Source organism: Cololabis saira, chromosome 19 (assembly GCF_033807715.1).
Source record: "Cololabis saira isolate AMF1-May2022 chromosome 19, fColSai1.1, whole genome shotgun sequence".
Classification (NCBI taxonomy): domain Eukaryota; kingdom Metazoa; phylum Chordata; class Actinopteri; order Beloniformes; family Belonidae; genus Cololabis; species Cololabis saira.
Genome location: NC_084605.1, coordinates 31160249 through 31182059, shown reverse-complemented (window position 1 = coordinate 31182059; position 21811 = coordinate 31160249). Strand labels below are relative to the sequence as shown.

Below are 21811 nucleotides of genomic sequence, written 5' to 3'. Positions count from 1 at the left end.
TGATATAACATGAAATACTCCTATGTGGGATCAATAAAGTTCTTATTTTTGCCATCTGAGAAAATTTAATATATTTAATTTGGTGCCTAACTGTTTCCCAAGTATATTAGTGCATGTGTGAATGAATAAATGAGACGTAAAACGTAAATTTCTTTGTAGAAAGGCGCTTTATGAAAATAAGTCAAGTCTTGCCACATCCAATATGGCGGCGACGTTGACGTATCGCAGCAGCGGACAAGAACACTCGATGCGGCGTCTACGTTTATATGTCTATGGGGCTTCGGAGGGAGCGAAATTCGCTCGGGAGCAAATTTCATCGTCACACCAAGAAACCTTAGCACCTCCTTAGTGACAGTAAATAGTACGGATGCCCGGTTTAACGTTAACAAAATATCAGCGACTGTGCCTGTGTGGTACTTTTTGACCCATATCGAAAACAGTTTCTCTATTTAAGACACGATAAAACGTCTGTTTGCCTTTCCATTTCGTGGGTGTTTCGGTTGTTTTGACAACCTGATGTGGATGTGGCCTTAAGCTAGTTAGCATTTAAGCTAGCCATTAAACTGACTGACGTCGTGAGGCTGAGATTGAATAAAATAGAAGAAAAACGAGCATTTCTGCTTTATTAGTCATGAAACACTCACTTAGATCGTGACATGTGTGTATTTTTGCGTACTCTGAGACTTAGTTTCCTTCTGAAAACACAGCTGTTAGTGAATGAAGTCTGGACAAAACCCAAAAACACGTTGTATTTGGTGTCTGCTCAAGCTGTGTTGTGAGTGCTCTTATACTGTTTTTCATGTTTAATTCGCACTTCTCGTTTGTATTTGTTGGCCATGTAACTTATAGTTGGTTATTTTGTAGAATGACTGCACTGACAGACTTTGAACAAGCAGCAAAGAGACAAAGGGTTGACATAAATATCCCGTCGCCCCTTTCATATGTCCACAGAGGTACTTCAGTTATATTGAGTTATTCTAGCAAAGTTTAGAGCAATTATGTTTGTAAAACAATGCCTGTCTTGTTCTACAGGGCCGTCTCTGTGCAGCACAGATGAGACCATAGCTCAAGAAAAGAGGGAAGGCCAAACTGAGACGAGAATGGATATAAGACCAAAGACTGGAGCAGGTGGTTTGCGAGGTGTGAAGACAAAGAGTCCTCTTCAGAAAACTGGCCCCAAGCAGCAGCAGAAGGTCAGGAGTACTCTTGATCGTTGGTTGGTCACGCCGCGCTCCAAAAGTCCAGTCCTGGCTGAAGAGTGCCAAACCCAAGATGATGTGGAAATGACGAATGATTGTGACTTTCCGGTCACTCCAGTTCAGTGTATAGGTGAAGAAAGTGAGGAAAAATCTTCTTTTTTTGACATGGATGAAGAAACTCAACTATTAACTCCGCAAGACTTTCTTACAGACAGCCCTGCATCACCCGCTTCCAAGGATTTTGCAGGAAGCAATCTTGTACACACTTTCTCTCACAGTGAAGATGGGTTCGAAAAGCAAGACGTTGAAAGCTGCTCCACAAGCATAGAGAGAACTGCCAAACAAAGAGACAAAATTACAGACTTTTTTTCAGGAGCCTCCTCACTAGGTCTACCTGTGAGAAAGGGCGGGCGGGATAAATCTCCAGAAAAACAAGAAAAGGACTCAGCATCTGCACGTGTCACATGGTTGGGGACGCCCATCACTGAGCTAAAGAGAATGCCTGAATGTGGTGCATCACTTCCTCCACTGAAGGATGTTCCTGGCAAGCACACTGTGATGATAAGGGTTTGTGGACTTCTTCCTTTCTTTTCTCTCTTTTAAAAAACAAAACAAATCACAGCAAACACATCTATCCCAGTGTAAAGTATATACTTTTAGTAGTAATATACTTAGTACTGAAGTAGTAATATACTACTTCAGTGCAGGTTCACCCAGGTTCACAGTTTCTAGAAGTTTATTAGCCCTTTATTGTTTCTCCGTCTTATTTTTCATCAGTTGTTCCACTAAACACTTCAGTGGTTATTTCTTTTTTTTTAAACATGTTTCTTTATTGGGTAATCCATGTAAATTATATTACACAATAAACATTTCTTTTAAAGGGGTTCGACATAATACCCCATTTTATATTTTACCATACACACAAAAAAAATAAAATAAAATAAAATAAAATATATATTAAAAAAAAAATAATAATAAAATAAATAAGGACACAAAACATAACAAACACCCCAAAACACACACACTGCAAAATACGTAATTATAAACAGGTCCCAAAGTAAGTACCGATTACCAATCAAACTCTGACTGAAGACAATAATAATAGGAAAAATAAAGTAATAAACTAAAATACAGGACACGCAAAACAGCTGCAACAAAAAAATTAAAAAATAAAAATAAATACATTTTTTAATTTTTTTTTTATTTTTTTATTTTTTTTTTCAGTGGTTATTTCTATTAATTATATTTAGTTAATAGTTCATGTCAAAAGGTCTTTTGATGAACATAAAGCAGATGTTTTTTTTAAGTTTCAACTAATGTCTCTTGAGATGATGTGAGTGTTTTCATTTATTCTGACTTCCATTGATAGACAGACCTGCTGAGGAGTGGGACGGTTCCAGTCCCATATCCCACTGTGTTTAGGGACGTCTGGGATGACGTCCATGTCAAGATGCCTTGCTCCAGAAGGAACTTGTTTCCAGTAGAAGACGAGGTAAGGGCTCAGGTGCTTATTGACCGGTTATTTCAAGTACAAAAAAAGCTGTAATTCTGGAGTTTGTGTTTAAGTGCTTAAGTACAAAAATGGTGTGTCAACATGTTAGCTTGCTTTTGACTTCCTACTGCCTCAGCATAATTTCACCTTGAGAATTGAATTGAATTGTACCCTCAGAAGTTATGTAACATTGGTCAGGAAAGCATCTCATTATATCCCAATCAGTTTTGGCTAAATGTCAAAATGTACAGCAATATAAGATGTTTATTCTGATGGGGGATATATTTAAAAAAAAAAAATCACACTCATGTCATTTAATTTTTCTTGTGCTCGTGCAGCAGCACCAGTATGCGCACGATTATGTGGCCTAATTGTAAGACAAGGACAAGGCAGTTTTCATAACTTTCCGTTTTTTTTCTTATAACTGTATGGTATTCACTGAACAGGTGGCTAACACAATTTTTGTTTCCACAGGAGACACAAGAACTGCAAAATAAAAGTCGTTGGGAGCTAATCAAAGAAACTCTAAACCAGAACTTTAAAAGTGTACTTGAGCTGAAGGCAAGTCATTTCAAATCTTAAGAAAAAACGTTTTTTTTAATTTAAAATTTGCAACACCTGATTGAAGATTTATTGTGCCAGTCGACGGTGTAGTTGTCGTTACCATACTCTGCCACAAGATGGCATCAAAGGTCCAGAAACTGATAGACAAGCAGCCTTGGGAATTCAGGATTGTTTTAAGGAAAATACACTAATTGTTACTGAAAATAATGATTCATTCTGATTTTGCTTAATATTCATATGTACTTTTTTTTTTTTAAACTTTTGTTACAGCAAGCATTATTGAAATATAATGCCTCAAATGCCAAAAAATGGGACTTCACAGCATTGCAGTTGTATTGCACTGAGGTAACATTTATGAATATTAATGTTTACACGTTATTGAATGCAACTGATTCATCATTTGGTGAATAAAGATTATTTTAATCATGAAAAATAATATTCGATTGGGTATATTTGAATTGATATTGGCAAATGCAGAGCTCGTCAAAGGGTATTAGGTATGTGGATTAATGAAACATTTAAGTGTTCAGTTAATTACCAAGCAGATGGTGTTATAAACAAGTGTTTGTTCTTTTCATTAATTTGGTATGAAAACAGGATTCGATGGATTTGTGAATCAGTGTTAATAGATGAGTCTGTATCTCATGGTTCCATAGGCAGAAAGTGATCGTCAAAACTACGCAGTGTCTGTAAAGTTTTCATGTAAACTGATCGTGGTTTAAACTCAACAGCTGCTAGAATGCATGGAACATTAAAGGGATATGAATGATCCTTTTTGTATATGAGAATTAATCAGGTTATAAGGGTAGCTGGAGAGGGCCTAAAAGAGAGCAACCGTCCATCTTTCACCATGTGACATCATCTATACTAATCCGCTGCATGTTCAGTGATATTTCCTATTTCACTTGGCAAAATGCAGTCAGTGCATAAATGTCAGTATTTCTATAATTTTGCAGGACATTAATGATATTTCACATTGGAGGGAAATATGGGAGTTTAGTGAGGTAATTTCTTCTTTAAAGAGAAGGTCACATTTACTAACATGTCAGAAATGAGAAATGAAACACCTGACATTACATCTCAACGAGTGCATTTCTCCATTCTTGTTGAATCAACTATGTGCTGCATGTTATAAAGAGAATGCTATTAGACCAAACGTAGACATGGTAGGAAGCTGTAGCTGCAGGCTACATGTTATCATTGCAAAATTAGATTCTGTAATACAGCAAAGTCCACTCAAAAATACTGAAATTAAAATTGGATTTGAGTGACGTCCCATGTTCAGTGTGGGTTATGCAATCTGATTTTAGAGCCATCACTGTTTTATCAGCTAAAGTAAAGATGTGTTATTGAAATTAATGATGAATAGTTTGTTCTTATGTGAACACTGGTACATTAGATCGTATTTAAATGTGTTTGCATGCTCAGCCATCCCAATGCTTATCCTCTGATACAAAGAATCTGTCTGGTTCCGCTGGATTTGTCTTTGATTTCAAGGCCTTTACCAACAGACACTGAAGAAACTGCCTCTTTACGCTGTTGGATAAGCATAGGACCAATAAGGGGAGCAAAGCATTTGATGTAGGCAGCACGACAATCAGACTAGCATGAACAAAATGGGATGCAGGTGGGGTGGGAACACCAACAATAGTCAGTTTTGCAGTGAAAAGTTGTTACTCAAGGTGTTATTATCAATTCTGCGGTCATCTTGGTTCTTTTGAATAGTGGCTCTTGGACGCTGTTGTCCGAGTCATTGCATAAACCCCGCCCCACAGCCACTACGATTGGTTCAGTACCTTTTGTACTGGAGGATATGGCGACAATGGTAGGGATTACCAGACCCATTTTATGAGAGAGAATTTTGAAAAACAAGATTTTATTCCCTTTGTCCCTCAGAGAATTTACCCACCGTGTCACTTAACTAAATAGTATGTGGAAATGCTAAGAGTTCACTTTTGTTCGGTATCTGTACTACATATTAGCATTTTGAAATATTTATAGTGTTTCTGTTTATAAGTAAAATAATAATAATAAAAAGACCTACCCAGCTCCTGTACCAGATTGCAGGAGAGGGATTTTGAGTGTCAGAAAAAAAGCCAAAGTGACTGGCATGGAGTGACGGGGCAGACATCTTCACTGAATATTCATCTCATCGCGTATTCCTTACGAATAACCGAGTAGCTGTTGACGGACAGCAGCCCAACCAGTCCTGTTACAGTTATGAGCACCAAAGTGTTTAATTTTTACATCATGGCCCAGACCTGTGGGAATATATACACGAGGGTGAGGTGTTGTGAAATATGAATGGCAGCTTTGTTATTTATTCAAATTCATACTTGCTGCCACGAGTGCGGCAGCCCCTCTCCGTGGAGTCCAGGCCGGCTCTGGCGTCTCGCCGCTCACACCTCTACATCCCCCTTGATTGCTTTGTCAGGTGTGATGTACAGACCCGTATCAGGTCATATAGACGGTTAGCTCAGCTGATTTGATGCACTGGCTTCTGCTGATTTAAAGAGCTTTCCTCATACTACCTCAGCTATATCTGCTGTCTCCCCCTGTCAACTGGTAACATTTATTACGCCCATAGGAGCAGTTTATGATGTCAGCCAGGTCATTACTTATGACAGTGTTTAGTCAGGTTTCCTTTGCCGTGATATATACGCCCTGGGTTGAATTACCAGCCAAAGCTCTCTGTCCTGGGCATAGACTGTCCTTTTTATTTCAAACACTTGGGCATTTGCATCTCTTCCAGAAAGTCTGTTTAATCAATTGGCATGTCTGTACAACCTTGATGAAACTGCTCCGTGATTGATCGTTCTGGCATTTTGTAGCCGAAACGTAGTGAACACAAGAAGCTTTTAATGCCCATTGTTTTATATAAGTTGACCCAAAGATGCCGGGTTTGTGACTTTAATATTGAGTTGAGGTAGTATTTATTTATTTTTCCTATTTTAATTAACAGGTAACACACTTGTGTGGTTGTAAGCACTGTCTCCTCGGTGCAAAGAAGTCCTTAGTTTGCATATCAGGAGAGCTGGGGATGTTTTCTCAGTGCTCTTCAAGCAGTCCAAAAAAGATGCATTTTAGGTTTAATGATGAATCCAAATTGACCAAAAGTGTTAGCGGGAACCGGCATGGTTGATTGTCTCAGTGTTGGCCCTGTGGTCTACTAACCTGTCCGCCTGACACCTGGATGGGCTCTTGTGCAACCCTGAACAGGTGAAAGCAGGGGTCACCAACCCTGGTCCTCGAGGGCCGGTGTCCTGCATGTTTTAGATGTTTCACTGCTTTAACACACCTGATTCTAATTAATCATCGTCATCAGCTTGTCATCCAGGGCTGCACAATTCTGTTAATGACACAGTCACTTGTATCATGGTGCAATGAAGCAGGGAAACGTCTAAAACCTGCAGGGACACCAGCCCTCGAGGACCAGGATTGGTGACCCCTGGGTTAAAGCATCTCAACAAAACACATGAATGACCAGTCCTGCCAGACATTTGCTGTCAACTGTCCAATAACAGAGCCCTCAGCTGTACAGTTTATACATTTTCATTGCTTGGTATACATCTGCATTCACTGTATTATAAATTGGATAAACTTCTTCTGTATTCCTTGTAATTTAAGCAGTATTTTGGTTCTGTAACTGTATGTTGTACATCACTGTTTTACCAGTTAATTTTATGTTGTCTGTCTGGAACTAATCAGATCACACAAATAATAATAATGTGACAGCCGAGTTTTGTGGCTAAGCAACAAACATAAATAGATCTCTTGCTCTCTCCAAGGTCCTGGAGCCTGATGCTGCTGAACATCTGTTTGACTCAGTGCTGCCAGACATGGTTCAATTAGCAATGAGAGCATCTGAGCTCGCCACCAAGGTAACGCTGATAACTAACCTTTTTCCACTTATTCCTCGGGCTCGAGCACCACAACAGACTGATCGCAGCGGCTACAACATGACAAATAACTATTTGATGTTTTAGTATGATGGATGGAGAGTACCAGTGTGTAGCTCACCACCCAATAAACATGCTTATGTGCATTAAATTGGTCAAACTTTCATTCAGATCTTTACGTTTCACATTTATTTGTTAATTGTTTGTCTGTGTTGGTTAATTTAGCATTCAAAGTAGCTCACACAAGTATACAAATATCAAAATATATTTGAGAAAGGAAAACACAGCATACTCATTGAATTTGAGTAACCTTCGCCATTGTTATGACAGATTTGCTGAGTTAGATGGATGTTTATTTATAAACCCATATTGGGGTTTTGTCTTGCACATGCAGGTGAATAGACCTCAATTGTGATTATAATGTCCGATTCAAATAGCACAGTGTTTCTAAAATATTGCATCTGTCCAACGTACTTCCATTTCTTGTTTGGTGACTTGGAAAAAACAAATTATTTTGACCTTCTTCAGTTGTACCTCTGTTCATCCTCTAGCCCATACCCCTCCTGAAAAGAGGCATGAACCACTCCATCACCATGTCTCAGGAGCAGGTGGCATGTCTGCTCGCCAACGCCTTCTTTTGCACCTTCCCTCGACGCAACTCCAGAAAGGCTGAGTACAGCAACTATCCAGACATCAATTTTTTCAGGTATTGTCGACGGCGTGCACGTAGTACTTTGACATGTGGAGGTTAAAATCACACAATCAGGTTCTCAAGTGAGCTGGAGTGACAACAAGCTCCATCTCCATGGGGAGTTGGTACCATCAATGCTTTTCATAGTGGTCCTTTTGTCCTCTGGTTGGATAGTAAACGTTACATTTAATTTTTCATCATCTTGGCTTAAAACTACTACATCTGGCAGAACCAGGTGTTTCAAGTGTTTTGGAGAGTCAGGTTTTTGTTTAAAGGACAGATTACTGATCAGACTGATGGAGTCAAGTGCTTATTTGTCAAGCTCATTTATGAAAGAGAAACTCAAGCAGATAGTAGAAGATTTGTAGCTAAAACCCAAATTGATTGTATTTATATATTTTAAATAAGGTTCACACTGCAGCTCAATTCAGATTTTTTGCCCATATGTGACTCCTAAAACGGATACATATTCGGTCTGTGTGGAAACAACCGCAGTCAGAACGGTAATGTCACATTTCATCCAACTTTGACGTTACAGAAGATTAGTTTTGTTTTGAAAGTCTAGAGGAGAGGCGCTGACAAATATATTCAAAAGTCTTCCCTGACATCCTGAAATTATGGATGAACACTGTCAGTGAAGGCCCTCACGTCGCAATCCCACCTCTCCTAGTTCCAACTTCGCATCCACACACACCTCTGTACGGATGTAGCAGCCACTGCTGCACAAAAGACCATCGTTAACTTTGTGCTCTCCTTTTTCTCAATCTCCTTTCCTTCATCAGCTGGGAATCATTTTTGTTGGTTCGACTGTGCAAGTACTTCCAAATTGTAAGACAAACAGGGGAAAAATCCATGTGTTAACGCCAGGCACTATTATATGTGACGTCGTCTTTTTCTATGTGCATGCGTATCACTTCAGGGGAGTGTACTGTTCATACTAAAGTGTAGTGAAGGAGGGCGCATTAAAATGATAACGTGAACAACCAAGCAAAAAATAAATAAATCAGATTTGAGCGTTAAGACCTGCAGTGTGAACATAGTCTAAGTTTGCATTTTAGGATACAATTTATTCATGGTTACATTTTGCTTTGCTATTGTCTCCCAGAATTATAAATTGATTTCTAAATCTTTATTAAGAGCCTTGAGTTTGACAAATCACTGGGTGTTTTTCATTATCCCTAAAATTGGTTCCCATATAAATTACTTTAAAGCGTCATGTCAAAGAGTCCTTCGGCAAGACACAGCCACGATTTTGTAGTGGAAAATTTTTTTGTTTGTAAATGGGGAAACATATTGTGAAGTGCTGCATAAAACTGAGATAAGGTGTCAGGTAGGTTCAAACTACTAACCATTTACCATTGGCTAGGGGGGGTATAATGTAAAATCTGCAGATCTGTGCTGGGTCATATCCCCCATATCTACTGGCATCACACTGTAATTATCAAAGTGGAAGAGGAAATTAGATTAACATTGACTCAGCAAGCCGCTTTCGACATAAAGGTTCTGTTGTAAAAATTGCAAAGCCATAATAATCTTCTAATTATTCAATTATTTAATATGGTCGTGTTTATTCTCTATTCTTGTGATTTGTTACTAAATGGCTACTATAACTCGTAGCTAGTTTATGTCAGAGACGCTTTCCCGGAGGACTACAAAAGGAATGATTGTTTCCGGGGGCCGCTTTGACAAAAAAAGAAAAATGAGTGCAGGAGTTGACTTTGATGAATGAGTTTCTCAGCCCTTAAGAGCTTTCAGTACACTGAGCTTCTGCCATTATTTCATGTCCTTCTCGTGAAATTTCTCTTTTTCTATTGTGGCATGCTAGTGGGCCGTAGGGGTCTTTACGGAGTTAGTCTGAGAGGGAGATTGTTGGGCTTAATGCTTAAAGTGCATTCAAACCTGGCCACTGCACCTCACTGCCGGCAGCTTTGTACTATTGGTGAATATGTGTGTTACGACCTTTTGCCTCCTGAGGACACTGTTGCTTAAAAGGAACACGGGAGTCCTTAATGTATCCTCAGATAGGCATCCGTGTTTCCCTTTCTCTTCCTCTTTTTGTGTGTGTGAGTGCTGTGAAATGGCATGAGATGTTGCTCTGTGATGGCAAGCCCGAGGCAACTTCGTTGGCGTAACAGTGAAGGAGCTCCTACATAATCGGCTAGTGACTGAAAAGGAAGCTGAGTGAGAGATGAACTAATTCACGTCAAAAGTTAAAGCATGACTGAACTCACATGGCTGGAATGGAGGTCATGTGTCTTTACAGCACCGGTTATTTTTTTTATTTCTTTTAATCATCCTAGCTTTAGTTTGTCATTTTTGAGGTTCTACTACTAGTTTAAAAAGACATTTTTTTTATTATGAGGGAGCTTAATATGTCGTGTATATATTAACAATGACTGAACAAAATCCACAATTTTTCTCTGCTCTCAGGCTGTTTGAGGGTTCCTCTTCAAGGAAGATCGAAAAGCTGAAAACGTTGATGTGCTACTTTAGAAGTGTCACTGAGCAAAGTAGGTGGTGAGATTTAAAAAAAAAAATCTAAAAAATAGTGTAAGGAGGTTATTTTAAAATAAGATAAACAAGACATTTGTAACATCTGTTTGTCCCTCAGACCCGGCTGGACTTGTAACATTCACTCGGAAAGGGTTGGATAAAGTGCCCAATTGGAGAAGGTTCAGTATTTTTGTTACTATTGCAGGAAAATTAGTCTATTTATCCAATTCACACATTCTTGTATTAAGCTGAATTCATAGATTTGGCTGTGGACAAAACAAAAACAAAAAACAACAAAAAACGAATCTTTGTCTTTCAGCTCACAGACGCCGTTCACAAAACTCCACATTACATGTGAAGGCACCATAGAAGATGACGGGTATGGCATGCTTCAGGTAAGATGCAGCAGGCCACTGGGAATGCAGATTTGTACAAAGTAGGGCTGGGCGATATGGACCAAAAGTCATATCTCGATTTTTTTTCTAGCTGAATGGCGATACTCGATATATATCGATATTTTTTTTGTGACATAATTGGGGTTTCCCCCAAAGCATTATAGCATAGCATCTCTGTTAGCTTCATTTTTTCTGAGGCAAACCCTTAAAAAAACAAGTCGGTTTTAATACAAAGCCTCGTGCCAAATGTCACACAGGTTCCTTTATTAACAGAGGTCTGCACAATATCAAAATGTATAAAACAAATGACATAAAAATAAACTGCCTGCATATATAGAATAAAAATGCTTCTTTAATAAAATAAAACAAATATCCCTTTCCTGCATAACAATTCAATTAAAATACACTGTGCAATTAATACTATGTAGACAGTAACAGGCAGACTTTTCCACTGAGGTTGACAGTTGTGCAAATAACAAAACATTTGTGCAAATCTCATTTAAGTCAATTTGTCACAAAATAAGCTATATCAAAATCATAACTTTTTTTTTTTTTTTTTTTTGATATAAACGATATTGTCTCGTACCATATCGCGTTTGAAAATATATCGATATATATTAAAATTTCGATATATCGCCCAGCCCTAGTACAAAGACAACGTGTTAGTGATGTAGAGGAACTTGAACTTGCAGAAATGTCTGCAGCTCAAAGGAGGTGCGTGAAGTCCACACTCTCCTTCTGTTGTAGTCAGCCACTGTGCCATATCATTCTGGAGTCTTCCACCCAGAATGCTTACGACTGCTGAAAAGGCCTTTGAGGGAGCGTGTGACACATTGGTGGGGGGTGCGTTGGGACTGGGGTCGAGGCCTCTGGGCCTCCTTTGCTCCTCGCGTCGGCCTTGCTTCCTGTACAGTGTCAGGATGGCCCGCTCCATCTTTCACCTTTTGTTTGCCTCAAGTTGCCACAAACTGACAGTTGATGTGCACACATGACCAGCTCCTGGGGCACGCCGCAGCTCCGATTGATGGACGCTCTGCTGGGGTGGGGGTGAGGGGCTGACGGCTTGTCAAAGCACACTTTGGAGGCTGGCTCGCTGTCCCAGCGTTGAGTGACCAGTTTGCGGAGATCTGCTCTCGGACTGCTGCTAAACCCTTTCTGGGGATACGAAGGGTTTAGTCCGGGGTAACTGAAGGCCAATGAGCAACAACTGTCAGGCCTGAAAATGTAAGATATATGTTCCACTTGGCTGCTTTTATAACGCACTGATCAACTATCTTCCCAAGAGAAAACAACAAAATACATATTTTTCTTTTGAATTATAGAATAATGATAATAAAATTGAAAATCAGTTTAGCAGCTTGTTGTGACCGGAGGGAAGGTTTGCTGTGGTCTTCAGGGCAGCTTTCTTTATGTGAGATTTTCTTGTTGCAGTCGCACCCAAGTGCTGCTGCCGGGGAGATCTCGGGGCTCATTTTGGCGTGGCTGACAGATGTCTGAGTAGTGCCAGCACCTCGAGCCACCTTCCCAATCACCTTGTCACAGATTCTGTCACTAGTAAAATAAAAAGGCCAACAATGTGGGGGCTTCTTTCGTCCAAGCTTTTACCCCCGTAAAAAGGAAAACTTGAAATGTGTTTCTTTTTCTTAATAAGAATATGGTCATATGTCTAGAAATGCATTGATAATTCCATCAAGTTCCCTTCATCATCAACCATCTGTCTTCATCTGCAGGTGGATTTTGCCAACAAGTTTGTGGGAGGAGGGGTCACCGGTTCTGGTCTCGTTCAAGAGGAAATACGTTTTCTAATCAACCCTGAGCTCATTGTTTCTCGTCTCTTCACTGAAGCCCTGGATCATAATGAATGTCTGATTATCACAGGTTAGTAATAACACATTGTTTTCCACCTTGTTAAAGGAGCATGAGGCTCCTTTTAAGAAATGAGACTCTCTAGCGCCACCCTTCACCACGATGGCCGTCGGGGGTACTGCAGCCAACAGTGAAGCCGGCACAGGAGAACGGGGAGAACGCACATGCAGCGTCATGTGACGTCACATCCGCAGGACAGCGCGGGAAATTCGGCCCCACAATTGCAGCACATTTTGCAGCACACAGCCTGTTCAAGGCAACGGAGAGATACACTAGAGGGCTCATTCTTTTTGGTTTGGAAAGCTTCATCTGACATTATTACTAGAAAACTTAAAACGTATACGAATTTTTTTCATAAATCCTGCCTCAATCCTGCCTCATGCTCCTTTAAATAATTTCCTCCACCAAGGGAATACTGCTGTTCAGTAATTAATGCTTTAGTCTTTTGATTCAAATCAGGTGTCCAATGCCCTGGATTTACACCTGTCGCATCCTATAATTTAACCGAAAGAAATGATGTTCCCCTCTAGTCAAACACAGCATGAAGCACAGCTTTAATTTACCCCCTTTCTGACTCGGCAAGACTCTAAAGGATGTTTGTGGTGGTTGCTGAGTTTCCTCTGTCTGTCCTTGTCAAAATAGTTGCTTCTGATTGGCTGCGAGGGGTAGAGTCTGAAGATTGAGACAAGACTGCCCTGATTGCTCCGTTGGGTCCTTTTATAGAATAATTCCTGCTGACTATACTTTACTATCGAATGTTTACAACAAATAAGGCTGTGAGAGTCAGTAAGACTCAGCACCAAGAGCTAGACTTGGGAGGTCCCTGCAGGAGGCTGATGGCACCTTCCTGTTTTTTCAATCTGTTTTTTTTTTTTATCTGTCTGGTGTTGCAGCACTTTGATTGGGTTTGATGAAAAGGTTAGACAAACAAGTGTCATATGGTGTAAGATGGTCAAAACAAAGCAAAGCTGACAGAAGCACACTTCCTATAAACCTATGTTGTGGTTCTACAGCTGGGTTTTTAGACATTTGTAGACAAGCATTTTTTGTTTAAGCTCATTGTGTAGATTTTGGGGCTTTTAAACTTCTTTAGTTTGAGTAACTGTAGTTAGTTTAGATGGTAAAACCATCTAAAGTTGTCTGCCACCAAACAGCAGTTTTGATATAGCCTATACTTAGCTTTCTTATAAAAAAGAAATCCCCTGGTTATACAATTTAGAAGTTCAAACATTTTATAAAAAGTAGAATATATAGAAATAGGAAACGAGGCATTCTAGACATTGTCCTTTGAATTACCAATCATACTGCATTTTTTCCATCTTGGGAAGTCACCTTCAGACTTCTCGGTTGGCATGTCTCTGGTGCCTCCTCTTACACCACTTAACTTTATTATATAGGCCCCAAATTAATTAGAGCTGGAAGACCTGCCCAAGACCTGCTCCACTAATGGACCCTCCCATTCCATCATCTTTATTAAACCTGGCCTGTATCTCTTGTAAAAGTCCGGGCCATCGTTGCACTGCGGCCGTTCACTAAATCACATTCCCTCGTGAGTGGTCTTGGCAAACAGTAAGGAATCTAATGGATTGTACCTCTGCAGTAAAATTTGCAAAAGTGCCCCGGCTAATTGAATTTTCCCCTGATTGCTAGATATCTCAGTGCCATTGAGGCGGTCAAAAGTAAAAATAGCACCAAGGAGAAGTTATACACGTCTCTGCTGGCAGTACTGACAAGAAAATGCAGTTTATCCTTGATATAAGCAGGACAAACGACTTTATGTTGGAAAGCAATGTTCAAAAGACTCAATGGCAGGATTATACTTTGATTACCATTGCTGTTACATTCATACCCTGAAAATAATATACACAGTGTTAACACTTCAATCCACTTGCCCAGTTCTGCATTGACCAAGGAAATGAGATGCGGTTCTGGCATTTCAGCATGTGGTCCACCACAAATGGGAGACTTGTTGTTATCATCTATTTGCACATGAATAGAACAACCTTTAGGACATTGTGAGTTATATAATTCTTTACGATTTAGAAATGGCTGGAACAACAAGACACCTCCGTCCTGAGCCAGTCAAATTATTTTAAAGGACATTTAGGTCGCATGAATATCAGAAGAATATTTTATTCTGTTCCTGAGGAATGCTGCTTTCACATGCAAACCTGGTGGTTCGTACAGTTTTGATGCTGAAAAGCCAATCAATGTCAGGTTTACGTGAAGTTAACACAAGGCCATGTAGTATATTGACAGTAGTATTATTTCACTGTTGAGCTTTTGTATCTAATTGAAAAACATCGGAAAAATATTGTGAACTCACTTGGACGTACTTAGATTGGGAACTTTTTTGTCTGTTTTTGTCCAGATATTTTCCAGTAATTGTGCTTTTAGCATTAGAGCTTTCTCTGGAAAGCTCTTTTCTATGTGCTAATAGCGTAAGAGCTTCCTATGAAACTTATTTCATTATTAATTCAGCTACTTATGTGGGTGCAAAAAACTGTTGTCAGCAGCATAATTGTGAACAGCTTTTACTCAGTGTCTGCCTCTCATTGAATGTCTATGAATGTTACAGTAATACTGCATTAACTGTAAACTGATAAACTACAGTGTAAAATGAAACTTTAGCCATTCTCCCACTGAGTAGTATAGCTCAGTGTGGGTCAGTAGGAAATTACTTTAATTCCCTTTCCAAAGGACAAAAGGAGGAGCTTCTTTTATTTCATTTCACATCATAGATTGCTATGCACAGTTTATCATCGTAAATGTTTAATAATTTTTATTTGTGTGCCTGCGACTTGTTTGGGACAATTCATTTTATTTGTATGCATCGTTTGCTGTTCACTTGTTTTTGGATCTTTGGTATATTGACGCATTAATGCCAAAATAGTGTTCCAGCATAATGTATGGAATTAGTATTATTGACATGCAATTATTATGCATATTGATGCATTATTATTTTATTTGCCTTTTAGTTTTGAATCAAAAACACAGCTGAAAGGTTTAACCGATCCTCCTGTCTGTTAGGAACGCAGCAGTATAGTAAATACACGGGCTACTCTCAGACGTACGAGTGGGATGGCAGCCACCAGGACGGGACTCCAAGGTATTTATTGTATCTATAAGCGTCTAAGACCATAGTCTTTTTTAAGCTTAAAACATGATGAACATCAGCTTTTTGCCATTCATCGCCACTCTTCCTAAACTATCTGAACTATTTCTGTTGCAGTTCAATATTAATCATGTTTGTTTTGCCGAAAACTTGCACAATATTCCTACATGTTGTCATGTTTTGTCAGATTTATGGAGTTATTATTGTGTAGTTAACCTTCTCTGATTTACATATTAGTAAAATTAATTATTATCCCAGTTGACCTGAACTCACTCACTGTAGTGAAACAGTTCAAAACAATACATATACATTTTTAATATAGATTTTGTGTTCAGTGATGGCTGGCAGAGAAGATGCACTGAGATTGTGGCCATTGATGCACTTCAGTTCAGGAACTTTCTTGAACAGTTTCATCCAGACAAAATCAACAGAGAACTTAACAAGGTATTTCTTTTTCTTTAATTACATATGTACTTTAAGGTTGTTTCTCAATTTTTTTATTATTTATGTTTACCTCCTCTGTCCATGTGAGTGCTGCATTGCATATTTTGCTCTTGTCATTAACACTGAAGAACAAAATCAAATGTTTTTCTTCAAAAATGTCTCATTGAATGCTTGTAAATGTAACATCTCTGGTGTTTCACTTAAAGTCTAGTTGACTAAATTTTATTGTTTTAGTAACAATCCAGTTGGTTGCTAATGGAAAACACTCCTATCACAAATGCTGGCTTAGATAATATTGACCCATGTTTACTTTTATTGAGTAAATATATGAATTATATATAAATGTCAAATGCACTAATACATTGTGTTTATCAAAAGAATGCATAATTACAGTGTTCATTATGCACAGAATGCAGGGTAATTAATAACGGTTATAACATTTACAGCCTATTTTTAGGCAGCAGTTCTACCATATGTATAATTTGACTGGAGTGGTAATGTGTATTTGTAAAGGAAAATCAAGATGTTGATGCTGTCAGGTCTGCTGTCAGGATGCATGGAGGAGTTTGACAGTTCTGACAAGGCTGTGAAGAATGCACCAACACACAGATCAATCCCATTTCGAATATTGTTCAATTGACTGTCATATCTGCCCTTTCACAACAAGAATTTATGACCGGTCACAAGGAGGATGGGCTCTTACAATTTGTTTTCTCTTTGCATTTTATTACTTACGTGAAAATGAATGTCCAGAGCCACTTCAGGGCTTTCATACAACAACCTTTTGAAATAATTTGTCATGTGGGTTACAGCATGGAAAGTCTCATATTATGTTAAAATACGTGCAGTTTTCAGGGTAATTTACTAGGTTAATTGCTTGATTAATTGCTAATTGCTTGTTAATTGCATCATCAGTTTTGTAACAATTACAACCAAACACATTCTTTGGAAATGCAGGTGCAGCCAAGCAACAAATCCTTCAGTATGATGATTATGCAAACATGATAACAATTGTCTCTATTATTGATTACATAATAAACTAACAGTAGTTTTGCAGTCCTTAAGGCATTAACTTTTGTTTTCTTTATTTAACTAGTCACTGGTCAGTTTCTACACTTTCACGGTTTGTTCAGATCATTAACTAGTAGATGATGCCTCATATTATTAAAGCAAAACATTTCAGCATAAAAGTAATACAAATATAGCTGGGAAACCTTTGCTGTTTTTCCCTCTGTGTCAAGTCTTTTATTACTGAGATTGAATAGATTTTTATGTTGAAAAGTGTTTGTTTTAAGGTGGAAAACAATTAATAGAATACAAGAGGAATCCTCTTTAATATGTAGGACCAAGACTGACATATTTAAAAATAAAAGCAGAAATATATATATATTTTTTGTTTTTCCTTATACGTGCATTCATTGTTTTTACATTCCCTCGTCTCCTCTTTTCACTTCACCTTATGCAGTTCTGCCTCATTATGCAAGTGAGGAGGGCTGCCCTTCTTGGTGCAGCTCCTCTACTACTGGTCAATAAACAGGAAGAAGCAGGATCGGGCCAAAATTAGGACTATTGCGCAACCGGCGGTGTCCACATCCTTGTTGCAGGAGGCTATATTCAATACAAAGCTGGCTATTGATCTGATTACTGATAGGCCTGCACTGATAACTGAGTGGCCGGCGCTGGCAACTGAGAAGGCGACTGCTCGCGTTACTCGGCCGGTAATTTTGGTGTCAAACCCAGCAACTCATTGGCTCGCCCACTGTCCCTGACGTATGTTAGAGGCCGACTACTAGCATACCTAGGCTGGTAGCCCACTGGATTAGACACATCCTCGACTATCTTTAAGTTTGGATGGCCTGGGGATTCATTGCGAGAAGCTGGCAGCGATTGTGCCAAAGCTGACGATGGCCCACAGGATCGAAAGTAAAAAAAGAATAAAAACTAATTCTTTAAATTAAGTGTTTCTTGCACTTACAAACAGGGGGAATGTAAAAACAACAAATGCATGTATAAGGAAGAGGAAAAACAAAATATGTATATATCTTCTTTTATTTTTAATTATGTCAGTTTTGGTCCTCCATATTTTAAAGAATGTTTTGTATGAAAGTGATTTTAAATAAAATATTCTAAGGGACTTAATCAGTCTACTTCATAAAATGATTTTTTACATCTAAATATTTTGCATATTAAGTGCAAACTTATTTATATATTATGAATGTATATATCAGTTTTATTTTGCAATTTGTGCTAGACTTAAAGTGCTTTCATAGATAACTGTAAAAGTTTGTTATTAAATAAGAGTAGAAAATATCACTATAAGATATCACTTATACTTTTAATCAGTGGATTTTAGAAAGGAAATATTGTCATTTTTTTAGCCACTCTAACAACAATTAATTACAGCTACTACTTTTTGCTGCAGCTCATAAAGATGATGATTCATATATGTAATGTGTCTTACGCTCATTATTTATTGTCTGTGAGATGTTTACTTAAGAACTGACGGGCAATAACTTCAGACTCCAAACTAATATGCTCTTTTCATTGTGCTTCATTCACGTAAATTTAGGCGTACTGTGGCTTTTCTCAGCCTCAGCTGGAAAGTGGAAACCTCGCAGCAGTGGCGACAGGAAACTGGGGATGTGGGGTTTTCGGAGGTGACGCACGTCTCAAGGGTAAGCACTAACTTAACACTGACGTCAGCAGATTTCGAGGGGGGAAAGGGCCCAGATCATCGTTGTGCTTGTGGAGTCTAATTGGCCTTTTTTTTTCCTGGATTTAACAGAATACATTACACATTGAAAAGCTGCAGCAGATCCGTATGGTGATCCATTTGTCTCCTGGCAATACGTTCATTTATGTAAGGCCTATTTGTTGCCTTCCTCCTATTGATCAAACGACAAAGTTAATATGTTGCATTAATAGTGAAATTGATCGCCCGCTTGAGGCCATCAATCTGCTGCAGCTTCGTGTTTGTACCTTGTATCAATGTCTGAGAAGGGAGCTTCAAGAGATTTTTTAAAAATTCCTGTAATGGCTCTGCTTCTTGTTTTCTATATGACTTGGAACCCTTGTTCTTATGAAGTACATAAGATCAGTGCATATTTTTCAATTAGCAAGACTAAGGTACAGGCCTAATGTCTGGTTAATAACATGCCTCTGGGGAAGAGATTCATAATTCAGATGCCGTGCTCTGCCTTGGTTAACCTTCTGCAGCGCCACATAGCCGCATATTTTTTAATTGCCACATAATTTTAGTGAAATTCAGCTGAGACTAAACACTACGGAGAAACTGCTGCAATATAGATGTATTCAGCTTAGCTGTCTTTATAAAATGTTGATTCAGTTTTGCTCATTGCCTTGGCAGTGTCCCAACTTTAATTAATCAACAGACATATTTCCAGTCTCTTAAAATATTCACAGCTCTCCGGGGCCAGTCCTGGCTTTCCTTTGTAACTGATCCCCAGTTCTCAGTGGGAGTGAGACCTATTCCCCCGACTGCTTACCTTTCAATGTACAGGCCACAGAACTGATGCTGCTCAGTTTTACAGGGAACAGCAGCTACTAAACCATGTTTCAAATCTTAGTTTGTGTCATTTTTGTTTGATTTTTACAGACAACAAAAATATGTGAATAGACATCAAAAAGACTTTAGTTTTCTGTTTATTTTAAAGTCGGTGGATATCGTTGATAAAAGCAATGGTTAGTTCCGTGCAGTGCAATGAAACATATTTTGTGCCACTGTCACTGGAGACGTTTAACACAGGCTTCTTCTCCTCCAGCTCTGCTCCAGATGTTGGCAGCTGCTGAGGCGGGCCGAGATGTCGCTTATTTCACCTTTGGTGACAGCCAGCTCATGACAGATGTCCACAACATGCACTCATTTCTAACTCAGAGGAACATCAGTGTTGGTAAGGCGAACAGACATCCTGCCCAAATGCTTTTTTTTATTCCCTTCTCCCTCGTTTTCCTTTTTTTTCTGTGTTTGTGCCTTTAGGTTTTTTTCCATTTTGTGTTTCAGATTATTTTTCTCATGATTTTTCTTGATAATGACATGATGTTATAAAACAATTGTGGGGGTAATTAATTAGTGATACTGAAAGCTGCATTTGTCTTGTTGGGGTATCAGTCAGATAATGTGACTGGGACATGTACAGTAAACGGTCTCCTTGCCTCCGTCTCAGGGGAGGTGTATGATCTGCTGGGAGAGTACTACAGCTCCGTGTGCAAGAGCTGCCTGTCTCGCCGCCCTGACGTCAGCCTTTACTCCTTCATCCACCAACAGGTCGGCACCTCCCCGGTGCCCGAGGACTCCAACAGGGGTTCAGCCAGACAACACACACCCACAGGTTGCCCTTAAGGTCATGACGCTGATGAGTCAATGTGATTTTTCCTTAGAAAGTTCAGCATTTGAGAAATTGAAATATTGTCAGACTGCCGTTTAAAATCTAGCAGTGGGTACACCGAAATATGGTCCTGACACCGGACCACAGAGAAGCTGTTTTCATGGATTCTTTTCCAGAAGATGAGCAGCTGAGGGTGGTTAGTTATGACCCTGTCTGGCGCTGCAGCTGGTAATACGGCAGTAGATTGAGCTCCAATGCAGAGCAATTGTGATTTTAATGGTGAAGCAAAGGTTGCCATCCATCTTCTCAGTTTGTCATGCTACCTTTTTTTATGTACACCCACACAAATCCAGCCTAATTGAGTTTTTTGCTGGAAAAGATGTTAAAAGGGGAAAAAAATAATAAGAACAATGATGTTTGGATAGCTTGGAGCGGTCTCAGGAAAGTGTTTTTTAAAGAGCAGCATGGCTCTTTGGGAAATAATCTCCTGGCATGCATTTATATGGTTGAAATCATTGGTTTTAATTGCATTATTGATACAATTGTTAAGGTTATTTCATGAATGTAATTGCACTAAATTTAATTTGTGTTTATATTATGCTTCTTACCTCAGTTTAAAACTCTTTTTTGACTCATTCATTGTGATAGAGCTACATAAGAATGAAATGTAGATTTATCTAACAGATTTTGTTTGCAGTTGAAATAAAATGAATTTTAAGAAAATGTAATATTTCAGATTTTAATCGTGTGCATACTTTTCTCAGCCACTATTCATCAGTCAAAAGGAGCCACAAATGTTAGAGACGCGTCTCTGAAGAGTCCGAATGAGGGCTTCATGTCTCACTGATGTCACAGGAAACATGATTTTCTCCACTACATTTCCGTTAATCTTTCCTCAGCTTTTGTCTCACACTTCCACCTGCAGTTTAATAAGGTCAGACCTTTTATATAAACTGTAAATGACACCTCATTAGGTAAAGAGTAGATCACAGAACCTCCAGTGAGATGTGAGAGTCTCACAGTGATCTCCAGATGAAATCCCTGTCAGACTGAGAGCAGAAGCCTGGTGATAGAAGTGTTGGGCTAAAGCAAATAGATTTTTGTAAACACAGGTCATGTGATAAATGAAAGAGAGGTACACCTTTGTTTGATGGTGGTTTTAGACCCAATACTTTGCATTACAAATATACATTGTTTGTTTTTCTTATTGCGTGATTATCTGCATATTATGAGACTTTGTTTCAATTTACTGATTACCCATCTAAAAGAAAAAGTGAAATATCTAGCTGAATGGACTCCTGGGAGCC

At 38.9% G+C, this 21811-nt stretch overlaps 1 protein-coding gene across 1 annotated transcript; it reads left to right on the top strand.

Moving 5' to 3' along the window:
* Nucleotides 1–339: 339 nt before the first annotated feature.
* On the top strand, nt 340–21149 carry LOC133418828 (poly(ADP-ribose) glycohydrolase-like). The gene is made up of 17 exons (XM_061707687.1): nt 340–775; nt 865–953; nt 1033–1766; nt 2569–2691; nt 3166–3252; nt 3526–3600; nt 7044–7136; nt 7706–7860; nt 10276–10355; nt 10457–10517; nt 10658–10733; nt 12464–12611; nt 15630–15708; nt 16050–16158; nt 18728–18833; nt 19941–20069; nt 20343–21149. Exons 1-17 carry the CDS (start codon nt 657–659, stop codon nt 20516–20518), a joined length of 2439 nt encoding a protein of 812 aa, XP_061563671.1. The 5' UTR covers nt 340–656; the 3' UTR covers nt 20519–21149.
* The last annotated feature ends 662 nt before the right edge of the window (nt 21150–21811 follow it).